The sequence below is a fragment of the Oncorhynchus masou genome, chromosome 17 (assembly GCF_036934945.1).
Source record: "Oncorhynchus masou masou isolate Uvic2021 chromosome 17, UVic_Omas_1.1, whole genome shotgun sequence".
Classification (NCBI taxonomy): domain Eukaryota; kingdom Metazoa; phylum Chordata; class Actinopteri; order Salmoniformes; family Salmonidae; genus Oncorhynchus; species Oncorhynchus masou.
This window is the reverse complement of record NC_088228.1, coordinates 35,961,040-35,976,965: the sequence shown is the minus strand read 5'-3', so window position 1 is coordinate 35,976,965 and position 15,926 is coordinate 35,961,040. Positions and strand designations below refer to the sequence as shown.

Sequence of the window (15,926 nt, the reverse complement as noted above, 5' to 3'; positions counted from 1 at the left end):
TAGCGGGATTTCTTATAAGTGTCCGGATTAGTGTCCCACTCCTTGAAAGTGGCAGCTCTAGCCTTTAGCTCGGTGCGGATGTTGCCTGTATTCCATGGCTTCTGGTTGGGATATGTCCGTACAGTCACTTTGGGGATAACGTTGTCGATACACTTATTGATATAGGTGGTTTACTTCTCAATGCCATTGGATAAATCCCGGAACATATTCTAGTCTGTGCTAGCAAAACAAGGTAAGAAAAAAAGTGTTAAAGTATTTTAAGTATTTTTTTTTTAAAGTATTTTGTCTTTACAACTGATATTCAACACAACAACAGTACATGTATGTATTGTTTTGGAATGAATATAACGTGCAGCACTAAATGCATATGTATTTAACACAGTGCCCCTCCAAAATGACATTTGGTTAGTAGAGACCCTACTGAGCATTTCCCACCCCACATTAGCTGAGACAGGTAGAAAAGCTATTTCTACAAGCCAATATGTATCCCACATAGTCTATTACAGTGTATTTCATTGGGGGCTATGGAGGGGTCGGTATTAAAAGCCAGCAGACCCTACTGAGTATTTTCCACCAGGTAGAAAAGTTCTCTCTACAGCTCAATATTCTCAACATACCAGTGTCAACATTGTATTTTTTCATTATTGGTATAAACACATTTTTAAACCATATTAAAAAAAAATCATAGATGACTCGTATTTTCTTGTTATCACAATAGAAACGCCCATTGATTAAAATTATATATCTTTTGAATGATTTATCCACATTCCCACAATGTTGTGAAATGCGGGGTTTTATTTTGAAGGCTTCCTCATTACCATACGAAAGTGACGTCATTGTCTGTGCTGCTGGCAGAATACTCGTGGGTACTAGTGACTGTTGAAGCCCTGTTCGGGAACTGATGCTGACAGCCGCGCGATCGATGCAAAGGTTACATTTTATCCTAGCATGTTACTACCCTGCTGAAAAATATGTTTACAAAATGTGCAAAATTAGATTGACTGCTGTGGCTATGTAGCAGGTGGCTGCTGGTGTATGCAAGTTTGGGTTTTCGGATTTACACGGACGCCCGTGTGTCTGCTTGATCTCTAGCTTGTAAAGTGGCTTAATGAGTGTCCAAAGTAACAGTGGAAGTGGTGGTGGAAGTTTGGAGGCGACGCCATCTTGGTCGCAGCAGCTATCCTCGTCCCCAACGATTTCTCAACAACACATAACGGCGACCGCCAAGAAGGAAGGTAATTCATCAACAATGGCATTCGTCGAAGTCTGTTCGATGGGAAATGCGCACAGTTTCCACTTATATCGCCCCAATTCGACGGATTTATGGATGTCAATTGATGGCCGAACAGTTACAGTCAGTACAGTAGCTAGTCAGCGTTAGCTACTAGCTAGCTTCGATAGGTGTCAGCGCTCAGTTACAGTAGAGCAATGGAGAGCATTAGTAATGGAATATTCAGACAGGAGCAGACCGGTTGAGTGGACAATAAGTAGGAACAGGCTAGACCATACGTAACGTTAGATGACCAAGGAGTTGTCATTTATGTAACTACTTATAGTAGCTAGGTTAGCAATGTTGCAGAGACTAGTCATCACTTGTAGCTAAACAGCTGTGGGTAGTTGAATGCCTTTGGCCTTCTGTCAAACAGCAGGGCTACTACAAGTCTAAACGAATCCAGTGAGTTATGATGCATTCAAACGACTTCTAATAATCAACTACGAACAACACTTTCCGTTGTCAAAGTTTATATTCTGATCACTTCAACATCTGAACAAGAACAGACTGTTGTCGGCATCAGAACTAAAGCCCGTGACTCTGTCATCCTGAGAACGGAAGTTTGTCACACAAAGGCTACTTAGCGTGTCACATTTCTTAGTGTTGCTAACTATTCCAATTGGGATGGAAATAACCATGTAGCTAATTATGCTTTGGACTGGGATCAAGATCAGGCCTGAATGTGGTATTCCCGTGGTCATATTTACAGTGCTTGTCAATGTTTTATTACTGCTGTCTGGTTTCTCTTTACTTGCACCTCATAAGGCTGGGGTTGTGTGTCAGACATTCCATGTTTTGGTGATTGATGGGGACAAAGTTCACACCCGCAGCTCAGCTGTTGAATCAGAAACTCTTGCTTGTCCAGTAGTGGTCTTACAGCCTAACATTCAGTTTTGACACCTGATACATACATGCGAAAGCTTAGTGCTGTCCATAAGGTGCTCACTAAATACATATTATAGAGCATGCAGATAGACACAGACTAAGTAACTGTGTTGTTGATGTGGGAGTGGTGAAATGCACTGCACTCACACAGTTTGCACTTTCCAATGTGCTCTTATCAGAAGTGGGCGGTAGTGTGATGTATCTGATGCAGTTTGCTGTATCCTTACATAGCCATATATAGCTTTATCTTATGTTGTTGTGTAGGCCCCATGGAGGAGCTGCACAGCCTGGACCCTCGCAGGCAGGAGCTTCTGGAGGCCAGGTTCATGGGCGGGGTCAGCGGGAACACCGTAGGGAGCACCGGCAGCACCAGCGGGGGGGCCAAGGTGAAACACACACAACGCGAAACTCAAATCTCAATCATCAATACTATAACACACATGCATGGTTTTACTCATACCAGACACACTTAAAAACGTTTTTGAAAGGCACACACAAAAAGAACACAGCACACTATAACAACTGTGCTTGATTTCTCTGTATATCTAGGGTCTGGCCAACGAGTGCTCCAACAACAGCTATGGCAGTTTGGGCTCCTCCAGTGACAAGGAGTCAGAGGTGAGACACACGCTATGCAGAGGCGCTGGCTGTGAGGGAGGCCGCTGTCCTAGTTTCAACGATTAGATGTCACACCATATTACGGACATAGGTGGCTAATTCTCTGGTTTAAGAAAATACACCATTTTGTTTGTGTGGAGACAGAGGGCAGGCATTTGATCTATGTATCCATTTTTATTTTTGGAACAATGGACCATTAATCAGGAGAATTAGATTATCTTTGTTTGTACTTGCATGACCCGCCTCAATCTCTCGCTTTCCTCCCTTTCTCACCCCCTCCTGACTCTCTTTCTGTGTTATCTTTCTCTCCCTAGAACTCTGATATGAAGAGAGGGAGTTCTCCTGCATACTCTGTACGTACTCTTCCTACTGTTCTGTCCCTCCCCCCCCACCCACAGAAACGCACTCTTTCTTATTGGACACGCAAGTGTCAGAAAAGTGATTTAGTGTTTGTTTATTCTCAGACCCCTGAGAAGAAGCCCTCTGAGTCGTCCAGAGGAAGGAAAAGGAAAGCTGACACCCATTCTGAGAGCAGCCAAGGTATGACGCATACCCAACATAATAACACTCATGAACTGGAGAGGAAGGATCTGGTCAGGTTTTGAAAGGATTTTTGATTCTGCTTGATTTCACTCACTCGCATCCTCCTTATCCCTTTTTGCTGTTCTTAATGTCACGGGTTATCACTTTCCGTTCAAGAAGGTGACACAGTGCCGTTATTTCATTTTGTTATGAGGTCCCTGATGGGAATGTGACAAATGTATAATATTTTAAATTTAAAAAAACATGTTTAAATGACCATGTTTTTATCGGTTTTCCGTTAAAAGGTTTAGAATATTTATAAAATGCCACCTGAATTCACAATGCCGCTGCCAGCAACGGTTAGGGTTCCCCTTCAGATGGTTAAGCACCTTTACTGCCATTACCGTATCTCAATTCCACCTCAAAGTTCCTTTATACTGGACACAGACATAAAAATGGTATCCACAAGTTCATCTGACTCTGGGGAAGTAGATAAATTGCCGTTGCCAAAATCCCGAAGTAACCCTTCTCAAACTATTGCCATGCAGAGCTTTGGTGCTACTGCTTGCCTTTCTCTGCCATTTTTCCAACTGTTAACAACGATGACGTGGTGGTGGAGAGTCGACTCCAAAGCAATTGATTCCTCAACTTTCCTGTCGACTCCCGGTGCCAACTCCTATTTCTGAGTGTCAAGAGTCGATTCCAATTGGAATTGGAATCGACTCCTCAGATTCAGTCATTTTGGAACGGAGGGGACTGATTAGTTGCCTTACTTCCGAGAACACAAACACTCACATCTTTATTACCGAGCTAATGGGTGACAGAAAGAGTGAGGCGGGGCACAGTATAGGCAGGTCGGCCAGCAGACCGTCAGAACCGTGCACTAGGCCTATCTATCGGCAATCAAAAGCTGTATCCCGCAATTCTTTTGAAATGTCTCGCAACTTCCGTAAAGCACGGCCTGGCCTATCATCAATGAATAGGCTAAGATATTGAGCGAGATGCAACACTTCGCTCTCACACGGTCACAAACAGCATCTGCGCATGTGCACGAGTTCGCTTCACGCTGTTCACAGCATGGTAGACAGGGCACCAAACATTACGGCGGAGAGGTTGAGCATCGCGCTTCATCGCTCTTAGTTTTTGCGGAAATTGATCCACTATGCTGTTTACTTTCTGCATCTACTTCATATTGCTGAGTCTACCTTTAAATGACACAACTTTCCCCAGACCTTTATGGCCTATCTTCTAGTTCGGTTATAACACGGAAAATAACATTTTGTAATAACTGCACTGTCATTTTAATTTTGTGGGGGGCGGGGGAAACATTTGTGTTTTGGTTTTCACACCCCTAGTCCCTGAGTTGTTCTAACCTCTATCTGCTATGCTGTGTAAGGTATGCTATGCTGTGTTATGCATTGCTAACCCAGGCTATCGGCTCTCCTCTCCTACAGGGAAGACTTCCACACGGGGGCCCAAGATCAGTGACTACTTTGATGTGAGTGTCCTATAATGTAATTGTTTCAGTCTCCTTGTTCAAATGTTACTCTGAGTTCTCCATGGTGGTGATAACCTGATTGGGTTGGGGGGGGCTTAATGATTGATTAAGCAGATTGTGATTGACTGACAGTGTGAATTTCCCTTCTTGAGGCACTCTGCTATTGCTGGGCTATATGTAGATGTCACTTCCCTTTCCTCACCCTGCTATTTCCTGTGTGTAGTTCCATGGGGGGAATGGCTCCAGTCCAGTGAGGGCTCTACCACAGGTCCTCCGCTCACCACAGAACTCACACCACGGAGCTCACTCTGCACCAGGCTCTATCGTATGTATACACCCACGCTGTAGAAAATTTGTAGGCTTCGGCATTCTATCACATTGTTTAGAACAATGTTGTATGTGTGTTGTCTATAGATCCGACAGAACAGTTCCTCTCCCACCGGTCTGTGTTTTGGCGATCCCCTGATGAACTACAAATCTTGCGCCAGCAAGTGTGTGCAGGTAAGAAAGGGGAAGGAGGTATACCTAGTCAGTTGTACAACTGAATGCATTCAACTGAAATGTGTCTTCAGCATTTAACCCAACCCCTCTGAATCAGAGAGAGAGAGAGGGGGGGGGGGCTGCCATAATCGACATCCACGTCTTCCTCAACCAGGGAACAAGACTCTTTCTTTCCTCATACTCTTCTCACATCTACTTCTCTTGTTCCTCACATGTCAAACACCTTCCTCTTACTTTCTCTCTACAGACAGAGTTGACAGGTCTGAAGCTGGCTGCTCTGGAGAGCAACAAGAGTCTGGACCTGGAGAAGAAAGAGGGACGCATCGATGACCTGCTCAGGGTGAGTTTACGTGCTAGTTAGGGTACTACAGGGGATACTTATAGGTTGTGTATTGATCTATTGTCGTTGACCGTTTTTCTTGTAGGCTAACTGTGACCTGAGGCGACAGATTGATGAACAGCAGAAACTACTTGAGAAATACAAGGAGAGACTGAACAAATGCATCACCATGAGCAAGAAGCTGCTCATCGAGAAGGTACACAGTTTGTGTTTGCGCTTGTTACTGACGTGTCAGGATGAACTTGCATGTTAACCCGTGTGTTTTTTTTGAAGAGCACCCAGGAGAAACAGTCGTGCAGAGAGAAGAGCATGCAGGACCGTCTGAGACTGGGTCACTTCACCACCGTAAGACATGGAGCCTCCTACACTGAACAGTGGACCGACGGCTACGCATTCCAGAACCTTGTCAAGTGAGAACACGCACACTTCACGAAGCAACATGTATTTACATTAGGGATGCACATTTAGGTCGATTTTTCTGCCGTCTAACCAACCCTCTTTAACCGGTTAACAGGCGGTTAAATTTGTTCCAAATAGTATGAGGTGACCAACAAAAAATACTTTGCGTGCATACAAGGAACAGACATTTTTTCATTTAAAGCTTCATTGAAACATGCAACAGTAGCAAGCCAATCGACTCACATTCAAACGGCTATGTCATTGAACATACTACTGCTGTAATGAAGCAGCCAATGTGAAACATTTCAGACATTTGCCAAAATGCAATTAGCATGAAAACACTGTTCTAAACAGTGCACCTTATGCGAGCGGTTCCAAATCTGGCAGCGATGAACATCTGTTCTTGGCTCCTCTGTACTGTGACCAATACAGTCGCATTTGAGACCGTTTGACTTGGCAGTGTGACAATTGTTTTATTGGTTGTAAAGGTCGTAAAAAAATATATATTTTGGGAAAAAGTTCTCTCCGCCAATAAGAGGGGTGTGAACAGTTTTGGAATCGCATGTGTTGCAAGGTGGGAGTTTGTTACTATGTTGATAAATGACCATATCCACTTCGACCTTTGCCACCTGTGTGACTGGGACCGTCACAAATAGCACTTGAGTACCGATGGTGTAGTAGAAATGTATGTATGAAATGTGTTTCTATAAGGCCAAGGAACGTATCTGTGGTAGCCTTGGCCAATTCTACGCCACTACACGCGCAGCCATGCATTGAACTGTATTTTCTTGCGAACAGTCATTGAATTATATTGTTTGTGTAAATTATGACTATCAATCTACTCATCACGTTAGGAATAGTAGGCCATCTTAAATAAACCTACAAATGCGATGATGCATGGAATGCAAAAACATGTAATTAGCTTCCCCAAACTTCCCCATTAGCTTCCCCAAACTTGAAACGCGCCGCTACAGAAACGCTGCTAGCCGAACACAACAGTCTGGCTGGTGCGCACCTAAATTAAAGGGTAGATGCACAAAAATGGTCCCTTGATTAAGCGAGCAGTGTGTCAAGAAGCAGTTTGCCTTGGCAGGGTCGTGTTTTGGAGGACGCGTGGCTCTCGACCTTCCTCTCTCAAGTCCATAAGGGAGTTGCAGCGAAGGGAGAAGACTAACTACCAATTGGATATCACGAAATTGAGTGGGGGGTGAGTGAAGAACTGGGGGAAATAACTGTTCTCCCCACTTTGTTTTTGCTGTGGTATCGTTATTTCCAATGTATTTAATTAACGGTTAAAATTCCCCAAAATATTTGGGGGGGTGCTCTCCAGAGCATAATGAAACGATCCACGCTTTTATATGTGGATTGACCTTATTACCTTCTAAAAAGCTTAATAACCCTCTTCTCCGTATAGGCAGCAGGAGGGTATCAACCAGCAGAGAGAGGAGATAGAGCGTCAGAGGAAGCTGCTGGCCAAGAGGAAGCCCCCCAATACCTCCTCCCCCTCCCTCTCCCTAGCAACCACCTCTGAACCCAAACAACGCAAGACCAAGGTCGTCAACGGCAATGACCCCGACCCCTTCCTCAAACCCTCCCTGCCCCAGATGTAAGTGTACACACACACTAGTACATACAAGTATGCATGTGTATGGACAGATGCATACACACCAGTGGTGTAATGTACTCAGGTAAAAATACTTAAGTACTACTTAAGTCAGGTGTTTTTTTTTGGTATCTGTACTTCACTCTACTATTTATATTTTTGGCTACTTTTACTTCACTACATTCCTAAAGAGAATAATGTACTTTCTGTTCCATACATTTTCCCTGACATCCAAATGTACTCGTTACATTTTGAATGCTTAGCAGGACAGGAAAATTGTTTAATTCACACACTTATCAACAGAACAGTCCTGGTCATCCCTGCTGCCTCTGATCTGGCGGACTCACTAAACATGTTTCATTTGTAAATGTCAGCCAGGGGCACGCCCCAACACTATCTAACTTTTTTTTTAAAGAAAGATTTTGCCGTCTGGTTTGCTTAATATAAGGAATTTGAAATGATTTATACTTTTAATACAAGTATATTTTAGCAATTACATTTTCTTTTGATACTTATGTATATTTAAAACCAAATACTTTTAGACTTTTACTCAAGTAGGATTTCACTGGGTGACTTTTACTTGAGTCATTTTCTATGAAGGTACCTTTTTACTTTTACTCAAGTATGACAATTGGCTACTTTTTCCACCACTGATACACACTCACACTGTTGCGATGTTGGTGCAGTGACTTTAAATCAACCATTTGTTAGGTTGACTCTGGCTGAGTATCACGAGCAGGAGGAGATCTTCAAGCTTCGCCTGGGACACCTGAAGAAGGTCCGAGTCAATATGAACACAAACACGTTTATTAAAAAAAAACCCACTATGGTCCGAATCCCAAAATGAATAGGATTGACTGAGTGACTGTCTCTCAGGAGGAGGCTGAGATCCAGGCAGAGCTGGAGCGGTTAGAGCGGGTGAGGAACCTCCACATCAGAGAGCTGAAGAGGATCAACAACGAGGACAGCTCATCGTAAGTACAGGACAGGAAGAGACACAATCATATAGGAACACCTAACCGCTCCACTGTGCCCCGCTGCAAAATCCACCCTGGGACCTACGTACCCGTGGGCCAGTAGCTATAGTGTTGCTAACTGGCCAGTTCATAGACCACTTTCTAGGCATTTGTAAGATGAAGTTCTTGTAGGGGTCATTTGGCTAAATAAACCCTATATGTTGTAGGAAGGAAATGGTTCAGCTTGTGCTGTATGTCTGTCAGGTTTAAAGACCACCCCACTCTGAACGAGAGGTACCTGCTGCTGTATCTGCTGGGCAGAGGAGGCTTCAGTGAGGTCTATAAGGTACGGATTGACTACTAGTATGTGCTTGGGAATGATTATTAACAGATTCTAGATCCATACGGTACCTGTGCTTCTGATGTCCTCTTCAGGCCTTTGACCTATTTGAGCAGCGCTACGCAGCCGTTAAAATCCACCAGCTCAACAAGAACTGGAGAGAGGAGAAGAAGGAGAACTACCACAAGTATGTCCCATCTGCTCTGACGAGGCACTGTTATGAGATGCAGGATTCACAACCCACATTGTACCATTTATTTGACCAGACTTAGAAACACACATTGTTTCCTGTCCCAGACATGCCTGTAGAGAGTATCGGATACACAAACAGCTGGACCATCCCAGAATAGTCAAACTCTACGACTACTTCTCCCTGGATACAGACACGTAAGTTTCTTTTTACCCCAAACCTAGTTCAGTTCTTTCACATCAGTGCAGATAAAGGAGAGGAGATGTGGAGTGGAAGGAATTTTAGTCCATTGAGATGCCTTTTTAGTTTATTGTTAATGGAGTCTTTTGTCCTCTTCTTTTTCTCTCTTTCTCTCCTCTTTCTTTCCCCCCCCAGGTTCTGTACGGTTTTAGAGTTCTGTGAGGGGAACGACCTGGACTTCTATCTGAAACAGAACAAGCTGATGTCCGAGAAGGAGGCGCGGTCCATCGTCATGCAGATAGTCAACGCCCTGCGATACCTCAACGAGATCAAACCCCCCATCATACACTATGACCTCAAACCAGGTACACACACACAGAGACTCATGTTTGTGTATGTATCACAGACACACGCTCAACTCACGCAATGCCGTTTGTGCAGGTAACATCTTGCTGGTGGATGGGACCGCGTGTGGCGAGATAAAGATCACAGACTTTGGGCTGTCTAAGATCATGGATGATGACAACTATGGAGTGGACGGCATGGACCTCACCTCACAGGGAGCTGGCACATACTGGTGAGACTCATCACACAAACAGTTATATTAAGTGTTTTCTTGGGTATATTGCCTTCCATGTTTTCCCATTCTTCTTGTCCAGGTACCTTCCCCCAGAGTGTTTTGTGGTGGGCAAGGAGCCTCCTAAGATCTCTAACAAGGTGGACGTCTGGTCGGTCGGGGTCATCTTCTTCCAGTGCCTCTATGGACGGAAGGTGAGCCCACTTATTATGGTCCCTTTTGAAGTAACACTTCTGAAGGTGCGAACATCTGACCCTATTAGACTATGTTGTTTTTTTGTCTAACATTGGTTTGTGTGTGTTCCTGCAGCCGTTTGGCCACAACCAGTCTCAGCAGGATATTCTTCAGGAGAACACCATCCTCAAAGCCACTGAGGTTCAGTTCCCTGCCAAGCCCCAGGCCAGCACAGAGGCCAAGGTGAGACGAGGGCTGTTGCGGTGACCGTATTACTGCCACACCGGCGGTCACGAGTCATGAATGCAGTCGAACTCCACGTGACCGTTTTAGTCACGGTAATTAGGCTTCTCCAAGCTCTGCTGCTGATGGTCATTAGTAGCCTCCCAAACTGGTACTCGGCACTCTGTTGTCCCTCTAATCACTCTGATATCAATACAAATGTAAGCAGCATGTGAGTTTCAAGTTTGGGGAAGATCATTTTCACCATAAAAATTAACCTTGATAATAAAAGCATTACATGCATAATCACATTTGCGTTCACTTTTGATAATGTTTTCCGCTAATGGAACATTTGCGCTTATAGCCTTCTACCATGTGCGCATTGCTGCACTTATAATGTGAAAAAATAGCCAGAACTTTTAGCTTCAAATTTTGATGATCTGTTGCGTCAGCTACATTGCATTAAAAGTTTTTTTTTTATGCTAGTGGTTGTATTAATTTGCAATCTATCGCATCCCACAACTGTCCCAGTCAGTTTGGAATATTTAGTTCTCGTACCGAATAGAATATGTCGACTTTTGTACTATGGGGGATAGTAGATTGACATAGGCTAGTGCTTTTGCTGTTCATTAGGCCTACTCATCTTGTCGGCTGACGAAAAGTAAATGTGGACAGTTCACCCAATATCTTCAATATGCACCTCGGAATTGGATAAGGACGTGCACAGTTGTGTCCCTGAAGTGTTTGTCTTCACTTGTAGCCTGTGAGAAAGACCTGATCACATGTCGGAGAGCTGATTGAGGATTGCGCAGCACACTTGGGGAGAAGGGCACAATGCAGCACTAGGGTTCATTATGGCCACAAAGGGGATGCCGCTGTAAAATTCAAGGCATTTACAAACTTGTCAAATTGTGAATGAGACTGATGAAGTGTGTACAGCCTGCGCCAAAAAAAAGCTGAGCTCATGCCTTTCAAGTGACTTTTTTCAAGTCATCATTAGTCTCATCATGCAGCCTTACAATGTATAAAAAATCTAAACATATAGCCCAACGTTTGTAGAACAACTAAAGTTAAATTAACCGCCCAACACAGAATAACCGCATGTGTGCACTCAAGTCATTTAGAAAATATCCTTTCTATTTTATTCAGCTGTTTTCAATTGTGTTCTTCATACTGTAAAATACTGCCACGGCATTCTAAGCGAATCTTGACTGCTAAATGAACTAGTGTAGCCCACAGCCATTTGGCATAGCCAGATCAGGGCCTAACATGGGGACAAGTGTTCTTCTGTAATAGACTACATTTTCTTCATCGTGCTTCTTTTGACCTGTCTAAAATAAATACTGGATTTTTTGTGAAGGTGTAGGCTATATTACATAGATTTATTAGACTTTTTAAAATGGTTTGTAGTCTGTGGAAGCCAGGAGATGTTAAATGTTGTTATGTTAATTAACGGTCAATTACCGTGAGACTGACCAGTTATGTGCTTGACAATCACCGGCTGATGAAATTTCGTGACCGCCACAACATATTGGTTGACTTTGAAATGTACAATCGTCAGGACATGTCAATGTGACTAGTACAGACAAAGCTTGATAAGCAGATCCTAATTCCATAAACTAACATCCCTCTCGCTCTGTGTGTCAGGCGTTTATCCGACGCTGTCTGGCCTACCGTAAGGAGGATCGATTTGACGTTCACCAGCTGGGCACTGACACGTATCTTCTCCCTCACATGAGACGCTCCAACTCCTCTGGCTCTCTTCAGCCCGCCTCCTCAATCTCCTCCTACTGACGGGCTGATGAACATGACTGACAGGCCCACTGGCCAATCCTGGAGCAGAATTGATCCGAATATGGGAAATGGAGTGGCGTTGGGTATTCTAAATCGCCTGGCCACTGTGAAAGGATCAGGAACGTGAATTTGTTTGGCTGAATAGAAAGAAATGGATTGCACGTTGTGAGACATGGAAAGAGATAGGGAGGTGGGGGGGCGGAAGTGGATACACTTTCCACGTTGCCAAGTAGCTTTGCAGAAACGTTACTGTGTTGTGAACCTAGTTTTGAGTGAGAGATGGGGAGAGAGGTGAGAAAGTTCTACCCATTGTGCATGCCATTGGACAGGCTGTGCCTGTTGCCGTGAGGACTTAATAGAGTGGGGCTAGGCCACATCCCTTGCTTGTGCTGGACTGGGCTTTTATTGGTAGAGCTGTTGTTAATTGGAATCTCTTCCAGCAACATTTTAAACAGCCTTTCTGCAAGGGACAGAATCCCATTCCCAAATAGACCCCTAGTCTCTTCTATAGAAGGTAGAGGTACATTTGGGATGTGGCTTAAGTCACCAAAGCAGATCAGTTGGTTTCACTGACCCACGTTAAACCCTACTATTGGACTAAATTGCACTCGAGATGATTTGGTTTCATTGCCATAGCTTCTTGAAATTGTCCTGGACTTAACTAAGCTTCAGTCTCAGACTGTTGGCCAGAAGTATGCCATCTATGTTCATGAAGTCACATTTTTAGATCTTGAATCAATAATTAAACCTACTCCTGGATGAATATAATCTGGCTGTGTGAAAGAGGTTGGTTTTGGCGTGTTCCGATCCTCCATGGATCCATCCCTCAAGGCGCTGATTGTTAGGCTTGTTCAGGCATGGAAGTCTGTTTTGTCAGAACAAAATGTAACCATATGAGGATCAACTGTATCGTAAAGATTGATGTTTCCATACAGGAATCATCTGGGGAAACTCAATGTACATTTCATGTGTAGGAGTGACATATCTGCAGTCTGTCTGTACAGAGGGTCAACACACAGGATTTACTGAACTCTCACCAGTGCCCGTTTGCACCTGTTGTTTTCACAAAGAAATAAAAGACAAATGCCTAGAAACATGAAATTATTGAACCTCATCTTTTTGTAATATTATCGTTCTCGTATTCTTTGTTTTACCTTCTGTTCACCTTTAATGTTTTATATTATCTGTGGGAAATAACAGGTGCAAACTTTGAGCACATGCAATGGTCTAGTACGTCCGACCGTTGGTTTCCTCACGTCTCCTTGTTTGTGCTCCGAAAAGGCATTTTTTTTTGCTGCTATGTAGATGTCGCTTGTAGTTAGTTAAAATCTGTATGATCTGCCTCAGGTACAGATAGTGCAGACCTGTGTGAAGAGGAACACTCTAGGGCCCCTGAAGTGGATAGCCTACTCTTCAGGGGCCCTACGAAGTGCTTCTGTATGCCAGGTGAACCAATAACTTTGAACTGTTTTACGACCGCAATGTTTATAGTCTGGAAACCATGTGTCATATATATATATATAAGTTGTATGAAACTGTTCATTTGTGAAGGAAAAGCCCAGGTTGATCAGGCTCTGTTCTGTTCAGTAACACTTTGCTTGAACCTCAGTCATAAGGCCTGCGTAACACTGTCATAACACTGACATATGAGGTGTCATGAGTTATTGCAGCTGGTTTTAGTCTATGGTATGGCACAGTCATATTGGTCATCTACTGAATGTAAAGTGCTTTAAGTAGTGTTACCTAGTATTCTTTATATTGGAAGACTGTGAGGAGCTTTCAACAGACAACCCGTATGCTACAAAAGGGGTTTATATTGAACATCATGGCAGACTAACAGAGGAGCCCCGCAGATCAACGCCATGTACTGTAAACTGGTTTTATCACTGTCTTATACACACAGCACAGATACATGTCAAAATTGAAGGGAGGCAATGTCAGGTCCTGTCATTCATATGCAATAAAGATTGCCTTACAAGTCCAACTAAGGCCACCTTTGGTTTGTGCATATATCTCTCACTCAACACACACATTTATGTATAACTAGGGCCAGGAGTTCTTCCGGACCCAAGGTCAGATAGTTGTCAGTTGTACCCGAGGGGAGAATGGCAGACAGATGCCATTTGTCTGAGAGACTGAAAAGGGCTTCACCATGTTGCATACGACCCTCTATCCCACTGCTGGCTTGCTTCTGAAGGTAAGCAGGGTTGTTCCCTGGATGGGAGACCAGGTGCTGCTGGAAGTGGTGTTGGGAGGGCCAGTAGGAGGCACCCTTTCCTCTGCTCTAAAAACAAATATTCCAATGCCCCAGGGCAGTGATTGGGAACATTGCCCTGTGTAGGGTGCCGTCTTTCGGATGGGACGTTAAACCGGTGTCCTGACTAAATTCCAATCTGGCCCCCATACCATCATGGTCATCCCCAGCTTACAATTGGCTCATTCATGTGATGTGTTCGCAGTCAACTTACCTCGTAAAATAAAGATACCCTCGTCAAATCTAAATCAAAGTTTGTCACGTGCCGGATACAACAGTTGACTTTTTATTTATTTTACCTATATTTTATCAGGAAAGACATTGAGATCTAGGTCTCTTTCAAGTGTGTCCTGCACAATACAACACAAATATACACGTTGTACACAAAATATACATATGTATACTTCGTGCATTCGGGAAAGTATTCAGACCTTTTCTAAATTTTGTTAGGTTCCAGCCTTATTCAAAAACAAAAAATTCCCTCATCAAGCTACACACAATACCCCATAATGACAAAGCAAAAAAAAGTTTTTTAGAAATTGTAGCAAATTTATTAAAAATAAAGAACTGAAGTATCACATTTACATAAATATTCAGACCCTTTACTAAGTACTTTGTTTAAGCACCTTTGGCAACGATCACAGCCTCGAGTCTTCTTGGGTATGACGCTACATGCTTGGCACACCTGTATTTGGGGAGTTTCTCCCATTCTCTGCAAATCCTCTCAAGCTCTGTCAAGTTGGATGGGGAACAACACTGAACAGCTATTTTCAGGTTCCTCCAGAGATGTTCGATTGGGTTCAAGTCCGGGCTCTGGCTGTGCCACTCAAGGACATTCCGAGACTTGTCCCAAAGCCACTTCTGCGTTGTCTTGGCTGTGTGCTTAGGGTTGTTGTCCTATTGGAAGGTGAACTTTCGCCAGTCAGTTTTTGAGCACTCTGAAGCATGTTTTCATCAAGGATCTCTCTACTTTGTTCTGTTCATCTTTCCCTCGATCCTGACTAGTCTCCCAGTACATGCCCCTGAAAAGCATTCTCACAGCATGATGCTGCCACCACCATGCTTCACCTTAGGGATGGTGCCAGGTTTCCTCCAGACGTGGTGCTTGACATTCAGGCCAAAGAGTTCAATCTTGGTTCCATCAGACCAGAGAATCTTGTTTCTCATCGTCTGAGAGTCTTTAGTTGCCTTTTGGCAAACACCAAGCGGGCTGTCATGTGACTTTTACTGAGTAGTGGCTTCCGTCTGACCACTCTACAATAAAGGCATAATTGGTGAATGCTGCAGGGATGGTTGTCCTTCTGGATGGTTCTCCCATCTCCACAGAGGAACTCTAGAGCTCTATGAGAGTGACCATCGGGTTCTTGGTCACCTCAGTGACCAAGGCCCATCTCCCCCTATTGCTCAGTTTGGCCAGGCGGCCAGCTCTAGGAAGTCTTGTTGGTTCCAAACTTCTTCCATTTAAGAATGATGGAGCCCATTGTGTTCTTGGGGACCTTCAATGCTGCAGACATTTTTTGGTAACGCTTCCACAGATCTGTGACTCTAATCAATTCTGTCTCGGAGCTCTACGGACAATTCCTTCAAACTCATGGCTTGC

At 43.8% G+C, this 15,926-nt stretch overlaps 1 protein-coding gene across 4 annotated transcripts; it reads left to right on the top strand.

The window, feature by feature from the left end:
* The first annotated feature begins 859 nt into the window (after window positions 1–859).
* On the top strand, window positions 860–14,060 carry LOC135558947 (serine/threonine-protein kinase tousled-like 1-B). 4 transcript variants are annotated; one of them, XM_064993195.1, is made up of 22 exons: window positions 860–930; window positions 2,423–2,544; window positions 2,708–2,776; window positions 3,091–3,129; window positions 3,241–3,316; window positions 4,753–4,796; window positions 5,020–5,121; window positions 5,211–5,297; window positions 5,545–5,637; window positions 5,723–5,833; window positions 5,911–6,047; window positions 7,451–7,642; window positions 8,351–8,417; window positions 8,516–8,613; window positions 8,860–8,941; window positions 9,031–9,122; window positions 9,233–9,322; window positions 9,501–9,670; window positions 9,747–9,882; window positions 9,965–10,076; window positions 10,192–10,299; window positions 11,926–14,060. In XM_064993195.1, the coding sequence occupies exons 2-22, from the start codon at window positions 2,428–2,430 to the stop codon at window positions 12,070–12,072; spliced, it is 2,169 nt and encodes a 722-aa protein (XP_064849267.1). In that variant the 5' UTR covers window positions 860–930; window positions 2,423–2,427; the 3' UTR covers window positions 12,073–14,060. The 4 variants fall into 4 exon arrangements, with proteins under 4 accessions (XP_064849267.1, XP_064849265.1, XP_064849264.1 ...); XM_064993193.1 differs by having other exon boundaries at window positions 866–1,235; window positions 8,519–8,613; XM_064993192.1 differs by having other exon boundaries at window positions 866–1,235.
* The last annotated feature ends 1,866 nt before the right edge of the window (window positions 14,061–15,926 follow it).